The 9,630-nt window shown below is 48.6% G+C and overlaps 1 protein-coding gene across 3 annotated transcripts in view; it reads left to right on the forward strand.

Annotated features, from left to right (window-relative positions):
- The window catches only part of c15h3orf52 (chromosome 15 C3orf52 homolog), a 35,959-nt gene extending 27,401 nt beyond the window's left edge, over positions 1–8,558 (forward strand). The window contains exons 6-9 of one of the 3 annotated variants that reach the window (XR_014381963.1): positions 3,567–3,637; positions 5,696–5,908; positions 6,970–7,029; positions 8,018–8,160. Coding sequence is in view for 2 of the 3 variants with exons in the window: in XM_082966825.1 (XP_082822951.1) it covers positions 3,567–3,637; positions 5,696–5,877; positions 6,970–7,003; positions 8,018–8,186 (456 nt within the window). In the remaining variant the exon portion in view is untranslated. Of the gene's footprint in view, positions 1–3,566; positions 3,638–5,695; positions 5,909–6,969; positions 7,030–8,017 lie in introns of all 3 variants that reach the window. The other 2 variants (XM_082966825.1, XM_082966826.1) reach the window with 2 other exon arrangements.
- The last annotated feature ends 1,072 nt before the right edge of the window (positions 8,559–9,630 follow it).

The raw sequence follows: 9,630 nt of genomic DNA on the forward strand, positions 1-9,630 counted from the left end.
GCAGGTAGCCTAGTGGTTAGAGCGACAGGTAGCTTAGTGGTTAGAGGAGGCAGGTAGCCTAGCCTAGCGGTTAGAGGGGCAGGTAGCCTAGCCTAGCGGTTAGAGGGGCAGGTAGCCTAGCCTAGCGGTTAGAGAGGCAGGTAGCCTAGCCTAGCGGTTAGAGAGGCAGGTAGCCTAGCCGTTAGAGAGGCAGGTAGCCTAGCCTAGTGGTTAGAGCGACAGGTAGCCTAGCCTAGTGGTTAGAGAGGCAGGTAGCCTAGTGGTTAGAGCGACAGGTAGCCTAGCCTACTAGTTAGGGAGGTGGGTAGCCTAGCCTAGTGGTTAGAGGAGGCAGGTAGCCTAGTGGTTAGAGGAGGCAGGTAGCCTAGTGGTTAGAGGAGGCACGTAGCCTAGTGGTTAGAGGATGCAGGTAGTCTAGTGGTTAGAGATGCAGGTAGCCTAGTGGTTAGAGAGACAGGTAGCCTAGTGGTTAGAGAGGCAAGTAGCCTAGTGGTTAGAGAGGCAGGTAGCCTAGCCTAGTGGTTAGAGAGACAGGTAGCCTAGCCTAGTGGTTAGAGGAGGCAGGTAGCCTAGTGGTTAGAGGAAGCAGGTAGCCTAGTGGTTAGAGAGGCAGGTAGCCTAGCCCTGTGGTTAGAGCAGCAGGTAGCCTAGTGGTTAGAGAGGCAGGTAGCCTAGCCTAGTGGTTAGAGAGGCAGGTAGCCTAGCCTAGTGGTTAGAGACGCAGGTAGCCTAGCCTAGTGGTTAGAGAGGCAGGTAGCCTAGTGGTTATAGCGACAGGTAGCCTAGTGGTTAGAGCAACAGGTAGCCTAGCCTAGTGGTTAGAGCGGCAGGTAGCCTAGACAAGGGGTTAGAGCGACATGTAGCCTAGCGCTTAGAGAGGCAGGTAGCCTAGCCTAGCGGTTAGAGAGGCAGGTAGCTCTGCCTAGTGGTTAGAGAGGCAGGTAGCCTAGCCTAGTGGTTAGAGAGGCAGGTAGCCTAGCCTAGTGGTTAGAGCGGCAGGTAGCCTAGTGGTTAGAGCGACAGGTAGCCTAGTGGTTAGAGCAACAGGTAGCCTAGCCAAGTGGTTAGAGCAGCAGGTAGCCTAGTCTAGTGGTTAGAGGCGGCAGGTAGCCTAGTGGTTAGAGAGGCAGGTAGCCTAGCCCAGTGGTTAGAGGCGGCAGGTAGCCTAGTGGTTAGAGAGGCAGGTAGCCTAGCCTAGTGGTTAGAGAGGCAGGTAGCCTAGCCTAGTGGTTAGAGAGGCAGGTAGCCTAGTGGTTAGAGTGACAGGTAGCCTAGTGGTTAGAGCAACAGGTAGCCTAGCCTAGTGGTTAGAGCGGCAGGTAGCCTAGACAAGTGGTTAGAGCAACAGGTAGCCTAGCGGTTAGAGAGGCAGGTAGCTTAGCCTAGTGGTTAGAGAGGCAGGTAGCCTAGTGGTTAGAGCGGCAGGTAGCCTAGCCTAGTGGTTAGAGAGGCAGGTAGCCTAGTGGTTAGAGCGACAGGTAGCTTAGTGGTTAGAGCGGCAGGTAGCCTAGCCTAGTGGTTAGAGCGGCAGGTAGCCTAGCCTAGTGGTTAGAGGCGGCAGTTAGCCTAGTGGTTAGAGAGGCAGGTAGCCTAGTGGTTAGAGAGGCAGGTAGCCTAGCCTAGTGGTTAGAGCGACATGTAGCCTAGCCTAGTGGTTAGAGAGGCAGGTAGCCTAGTGGTTAGAGAGACAGGTAGCCTAGTGGTTAGAGAGACAGGTAGCCTAGTGGTTAGAGAGGCAGGTAGCCTAGTGGTTAGAGCGACAGGTAGCCTAGTGGTTAGAGGCGGCAGGTAGCCTAGTGGTTAGAGAGGCAGGTAGCCTAGTGGTTAGAGAGGCAGGTAGCTTAGCCTAGTGGTTAGAGAGGCAGGTAGTCTAGTGGTTAGAGAGGCAGGTAGCCTAGTGGTTAGAGCGACAGGTAGCCTAGTGGTTAGAGGAGGCAGGTAGCCTAGTGGTTAGAGAGGCAGGTAGCCTAGTGGTTAGAGAAGGTAGCCTAGTGGTTCGAGGAGGCAGGTAGCCTAGTGGTTAGAGCGACAGGTAGCCTAGCCTAGTGGTTAGAGCGTTGGACTAGTAACCGAAAGGTTGGTGGATCAAATCCCAGAGCTGACAAGGTACAAATCTGTCGTTCAGCCTCCTGAACAAGGCAGTTAACCCACTGTTCCTAGGCCGTCATTGAAAATAAGAATTTGTTCTTAACTGACTAGCCTAGTTAAATAAAGGTAAAATAACAAATGTATAAATAAATTACATCTCTAGATTGAGTGAACATGGTTATTAGATCACTAGGTTTATGGACATTTGTTTTTTGCCCCTACTTTTTACCGCCCACACACACACACCCCGCCCATTCATACACACACCCCGCCCATTCATACACACACCCCGCCCATTCACACACACACCCCGCCCATTCATACACACACCCCGCCCATGCATACACACACCCCGCCCATGCATACACACACCCCGCCCATTCATACACACACCCCGCCCATGCATACACACACACCCCGCCCATTCATACACACACCCCGCCCATGCATACACACACCCCGCCCATGCATACACACACCCCGCCCATGCATACACACACACCCCGCCCATGCATACACACACACCCCGAGCATCTCTACCTATGTATGTAACCGCGGTTCCTCCTGAAAGGAATCCGTGGCGCAACCTTAACCAGGACCTAATATTATAAATATTATAAATATTATAAATTATTATTATATAAAAGAGCAAGGATGTATAGTTTCAACAGGTCATTTAACTCGGGCGTTTCTACGGTGTTGCCAGGGAGACATGACCTTAACCAAGTCTCCTACATTCATCTTGAAATATAACTGCGACTTTATTCTCAAAATATTGGCACTTTTTGGGGGGTTTAACAGTACTATCATGCAACAAAAAAAAACATAATAATTGAAATACCACCACCTGTTTATTTATTGTTCTGTCAAACTTGTCCCTGGACGAGAGCTTAGCGTATTCTGGTGATATCAGTGTAAGTTAGAAAGTGGAAGGAATCTGGAAGAGGAGGGCTTAACTGGTACAAGGGAATTTCCATGATAGTGAGAGGTATTTGAGTTCCAAGGAAATACATTCACACTCTCATTCTTACTCTCTTTTTCTCTCTGCTCTCTTTCCTTCACTTTCACTTTCTCCTCGCTCTCTCCCTCCCCCCTTTATTTCTCTCTCTCCCTTTCTCCTCTCTCTCTCCCTCCCTCCCTCCCCCTCTCTCTCTTTCTCTCTCTCTCCCTTTGTCGCTCTCTCTCTCCCTCCCTCCCCCTCTCTCTTTCTCTCTCTCTCCCCTCTCTCTCTCTTTCTCTTTCCCCCTCTCTCTCTTTCTCTTTCCCCCCTCTCTCACCCCTCTCTCTTTCTCCCCTCCACCTCTCTCTCTCCCCTCCACCTCTCTCTCTCTCTCCCCTCCACCTCTCTCTCTCTCCCCTCCACCTCTCTCTCTCTCCACTCCACTTCTCTCTCTCTCCCCTCCACCTCTCTCTCTCTCCCCTCCACCTCTCTCTCTCCCCTCCACCTCTCTCCACTCCACCTCTCTCTCTCCACTCAGTTGTCTGACCTCTACAGTTCATCTCCGGCCCTGAGTCGCTACTTCTCCAGTGTTGAAATCTCTGACTTCAGGTAACACACAGTAAAACAAAGTAACACATATTCTACTGTCTTCATTGAAAGGCTGTCTATTTCCAGTACGATGCAGTACTTTTCCTTTTCATATATAATTACAGTAAAGCCTGTTTTTCTTGGTCAAGTCTTCTGGGAAAACTCTTGGTCGTAGCAAGGACATGATGATTCAAATCAAATGTATTTATAAAACCCTTCTTACGTCAGCTGATATCTCAAAGTGCTGTACAGAAACCCAGCCTAAAACCCCAAACAGCAAGCAATGCAGGTGTAGAAGCACAGTGGATAGGAAAAACTAGAAAGGCCAAAACCTAGGAAGAAACCTAGAGAGGAACCAGGCTATGAGGGGGTGGCCAGTCCTCTTCTGGCTGTACTGGGTAGAGAGGAACTAGGCTATGAGGGGTTGCCAGTCCTCTTCTGGCTGTGCCGGGTGGAGATTATAACAGAACATGGCCAAGATGTTGAAATGTTCATAGATGACCAGCAGGGTCAAATAATAATAATCACAGTGGTTGTCGAGGGTGCAACAGGTCAGCACCTCAGGGGTAAATGTCAGTTGGCTTTTCATAGCCGATCTTTGAGAGTATCTCTACCGCTCCTGCTGTCTCTGGAGAGTTGAAAACAGCAGGTCTGGGACAGGTAGCACGTCCGGTGAACAGGTCAGGGTTCCAGCAGGTTTGGGACAGGTAGCACGTCCGGTGAACAGGTCAGGGTTCCATAGCCGCAGGCAGAACAGTTGAAACTGGAGCAGCAGCACGGCCAGGTGGCCTGGGGACAGCAAGGAGTCATCAAGCCAGGTAGTCCTGAGGCATGGTCCTAGGGCTTAGGTCCTCTGAGAGAGAGAAAGAAATAATTAGAGAGAGCATGCTTAAATTCACACAGGACACCGGATAAGACAGGAGAAATACTCCAGATATAACAGACTGACCCTAGCCCCCCTACACATAAACTACTGCAGCATAAATACTGGAGGCTGAGACAGGAGGGGTCAGGAGACACTGTGGCCCCATCCGATGATACCCCCGGACAGGGCCAAACAGGAAGGATATAACCCCACCCACCTTGCCAAAGCACAGCCCCCACAGCACTAGAGAGATAACTTCAACCACCAACTTACCATCCTGAGACAAGGCCGAGTATAGCCCACAAAGATCTCCGCCACGGCACAACCCAGACAGGAAGACTACGTCAGTGACTCAACCCACTCAAGTGACACACCCCTCCTAGGGACAGCATGGATGAGCACCAGTAAGCCAGTGACTCGGCCCCTGTAATAGGGTTAGAGGCAGAGAATCCCAGTGGAGAGAGGGGAACCGGCTAGGCAGAGACAGTAAGGGCGGTTCGTTGCTCCAGTGCCTTTCCGTTCACCTTCACACCCCTGGGCCAGACTACACTCAATCATATGACCTACTGAAGAGATTAGTCTTCTGTAAAGACTTAAAGGTTGAGACCGAGTCTGCATCTCTCACATGGATAGGCAGACCATTCCATAAAAATGGAGCTCTATAGGAGAAAGCCCTGCCTCCAGCTGTTTGCTTAGAAATTCTAGTGACAATTAGGAGGCCTGCGTCTTGTGACCATAGCGTACGTGTAGGTATGTACGGCAGGACCAAATCGGAAAGATAGGTAGGAGCAAGCCCATGTAATGCTTTGTAGGTTAGCAGTAAAACCTTGAAATCAGCCCTTGCCTTAACAGGAAGCCAGTGTAGGGAGGCTAGCACTGGAGTAATATGATCATATTTTTTGGTTCTAGTCAGGATTCTAGCAGCCGTATTTAGCACTAACTGAAGTTTATTTAGTGCTTTATCCGGGTAGCTGGATAGTAGAGCATTGCAGTAGTCTAACCTAGAAGTAACAAAAGCTTGGATAAATATTTCTGCATCATTTTTGGGACAGAAAATGTCAGATTTTTGCAATGTTACATAGATGGAAAAAAAGCTGTCCTTGAAACAGTCTTGATATGTTCTTCAAAAGAGAGATCAGGTTAACGCCGAGGTCCTTCACAGTTTTATTTGAGACGACTGTATGATTGACTGTCTGGTCTGATCTTCCTCTCAGAAACGGCTCTGTGGTAGCCGACTACCGGCTGGGGTTCCTGATGCCCCTGAATAATGCCGAGTTGGAGCAGTTCACTCTGAGCAGAGAGATGGTGTATAATGTCTTCAGACAGTCTCTCTATGACCAAGACCCTGAGCTCAACCACCCACTGTATATACACCCGGCTTCACTGGACATGCAGGGTGAGACGCACACACACACTGGACATACAGGGTGAGATACACATTGGACATGCAGGGTGAGACGTACACACACACACACACACACACACACACACACACACACACACACACACACACACACACTGGACATGCAGGGTGAGACACATTGGACATGCAGGGTGAGACACATTGGGCAATGAGGGTGAGACACAGTGGACATGCAGGGTAAGACAGACACACACACACACACACACACACACACACACACACACACACACACACACACACACACACACACACACACTGGACATACAGGGTGAGATACACATTGGACATGCAGGGTGAGACACAGTGGACATGCAGGGTGAGACACACACACACACACACACACACACACACACTGGACACACAGGGTGAGATACACACTGGACATACAGGGTGAGATACACACTGGACTTGCAGGGTGAGACACACACACACACTGGACATACAGGGTGAGATACACATTGGACATGCAGGGTGAGACACACTGGACATGCAGGGTGAGACACACTGGACATGCAGGGTGAGACACACTGGACATGCAGGGTGAGACACATTGGGCATGCAGGGTGAGACACACTGGACATGCAGGGTGAGACACACTGGACATGCAGGGTGAGACACATTGGGCATGCAGGGTGAGACAGACATACTGGACTTGCAGGGTGAGACACACTGGGCATGCAGGGTGAGACAGACATACTGGACTTGCAGGGTGAGACACACACACACACACACACACACACACACACACTGGACATACAAGGTGAGATACACATTGGACATGCAGGGTGAGACACAGTGGAAATGCAGGGTGAGACAGACAGACACACACACACACACTGGACATACAGGGTGAGATACACACTGGATATGCAGGGTGAGACAGACACATTGGACATGCAGTGCGAGACAGACACACTGGACATACAGGGTGAGAGTGGCACACATGCGCTCACAATATAACAATATTATCTGTTGCGTAAATATAAACAAATGAATTTAAAATTCTGAAATGTTCCTGTGATGTTATTCTTAACGGCGTGTCTCTTTATTCTTTGTCCTTTGCAGTGACTGGTGAGAGCAGAAGTGACGTGCTGTATTGGTGAATATTACGCAATAATCTGGGGGGTAAGACATTGTCGTGAAACAGTCTGGTGGTCGTGATGATGCTGTCACGTCCTGACCACTATAGAGGATATTTTGTTATTGTAGTTTGGTCAGGACGTGGCAGAGGGTAGTTGATTTATGTATTACGGGGGTTTTTTTTGGTCACTGGTTTATGTTTGTATTTCTATGGGTAGGTTCTAGGTTAGTTTTTCTATGTGTAGGTTGGGTGCTGGACTCTCAATTGGAGGCAGGTGTTTCTAGTTGCCTCTGATTGGGAGTCCTATAAGTAGGTGTGTGTTTTGTTTGTCACTTGTGGGTAGTTATGTGTTAGCACTGCTTTTTGTTGAGCTACTCTGTTCCTGTCGTTAGTTTGTTGATATTTTTTTCCGTGGTGTTCTCATTGTTATAATAAATATGTTGAGCACGCAACCCGCTGCGCCTTGGTCCCATTCTATCTTCCACGACAGCTGGGACAGATGCAGCCATATCTCAGAGGAAGTGACATGAGGATGAGGAAGTGACTTGTGGATGAAGGAAGTGACATGAGGATGAGGAAGTGACATGAGGAAGTGACTTGAGGAAGTGACATGAGGAAGTGACATGAGGATGAGGAAGTGACTTGAGGATGAGGAAGTGACTTGTGGATGAGGAAGTGACTTGAGGATGAGGAAGTGACTTGTGGATGAGGAAGTGACCTGTGGATGAGGAAGTGACTTGTGGATGAGGAAGTGACATGAGGATGAGGAAGTGACATGAGGATGAGGAAGTGACTTGAGGAAGTGACATGAGGATGAGGAAGTGACTTGAGGACGTGACTTGTGGATGAGGAAGTGACATGAGGATGAGGAAGTGACATGAGGATGAGGAAGTGACATGAGGATGAGGAAGTGACATGAGGATGAGGAAGTGACATGAGGATGAGGAAATGACATGAGGATGAGGCCACAGCCAGAAAGAGGGGAGATATGTTTGCTTTCTAGTGTTTTTAAACAAAAATGTGTTTCCCCAGCAAGAGGATGAGCAGATCAAGAGACCCACCTGATCGAGTAGAATATCCCGACGGATACATAGAACCCATGGACCAACCCAGACAGACACACACAGTGGAATCCTGTGAAACTGGACCACTACTACTGGATCAGTGGCATGTACAACCTGACAGACTGTATGACAAATAGACATTGATGAGACTTTTCTACATATTCCAATCATTCCATTTATCTCAAGTAGCCAAGAGAATGGAAAGACCTAAGTGTACTTTTGGAATGAGGTGTTGACATTAAGTGTTTATAAGCGGTGTTTGACAGTGTATTATTTTAGCGTGTTATAAAGTGTCAAAGTGGATTAACAATGTCTGTGGCCAAGCCAGATGTTTTTATCTGTTGTGTTGTGACTTCCTGATACCTACTCTGTAGTATATATATATCATGTCTGAGGGGAGGACTATTCCAACATGAGGCATTGCGTCAATCTTTATATTCTTTTACATTTTACACGAATTGATTGGAAACTGCATTTTGTAATTTTGTGAAATAAATGTTTTTATTTTATTTTTTATTGTACTCTGGAAGGAATTGTCTTTGTTAGCCAAAACAATCCCTCTGCCTCATACCGCTAACTGGGCGCTATGTCACTCAAATCCAGTTGTCGTTTCATTCTCAGCTATGCAGAAGCAATGACTTGAGTGACCACGATATTCAACCTGCAGAAAGTTGCACTTCTGTTGTTTTCCTGTAAATAAGTTGTTGTTGTTTACAGCTACAGAAGTTGTCCGTGATCCACATGACTGATAACTACTGTCCCTACTGTCTCTACTGTCCCTACTGTCTCTACTGTCTCTACTGTCTCTACTGTCTCCTGATGTTCCATTTGTCTCTGTACCTCTACTGTCCCTACTGTCTCTACTGTCCCTACTGTCCCTACTGTCCCTACTCTCTACTGTCCCTACTGTCCCTACTGTCCCTACTGTCTCTACTGCCCCTACTGTCTCTACTGTCTCTACTGTCTCTGTACCTCTACTGTCCCTACTGTCCCTACTGTCTCTACTGTCCCTACTGTCCCTACTGTCTCTACTGCCCCTACTGTCTCTACTGTCCCTACTGTCTCTATCTCTACTGTCCCTACTGTCTCTACTGTCTCTACTGTCCCTACTGTCCCTACTGTCTCTACTGTCCCTACTGTCTCTACTGTCTCTACTGTCCCTACTGTCTCTACTGTCTCTACTGTCTCTACTGTCCCTACTGTCTCTACTGTCTCTACTGTCTCTACTGTCTCCTGATGTTCCATTTGTCTCTGTACCTCTACTGTCCCTACTGTCTCTACTGTCCCTACTGTCTCTACTGTCCCTACTGTCCCTACTGTCCCTACTGTCTACTGTCTCTACTGTCCCTACTGTCTCTACTGTCCCTACTGTCTCTACTGTCTCTACTGTCTCCTGATGTTCCATGTGTCTCTGTACCTCTACTGTCTCTACTGTCCCTACTGTCTCTACTGTCTCTACTGTCCCTACTGTCTCTACTGTCCCTACTGTCTCTACTGTCCCTACTGTCTCTACTGTCCCTACTGTCTCTGTACCTCTACTGTCCCTACTGTCCCTACTGTCTCTACTGTCCCTACTGTCCC

The sequence above is a fragment of the Salmo salar genome, chromosome 20 (assembly GCF_965601325.2).
Source record: "Salmo salar chromosome 20, fSalSal1, whole genome shotgun sequence".
Lineage (NCBI taxonomy): Eukaryota > Metazoa > Chordata > Actinopteri > Salmoniformes > Salmonidae > Salmo > Salmo salar.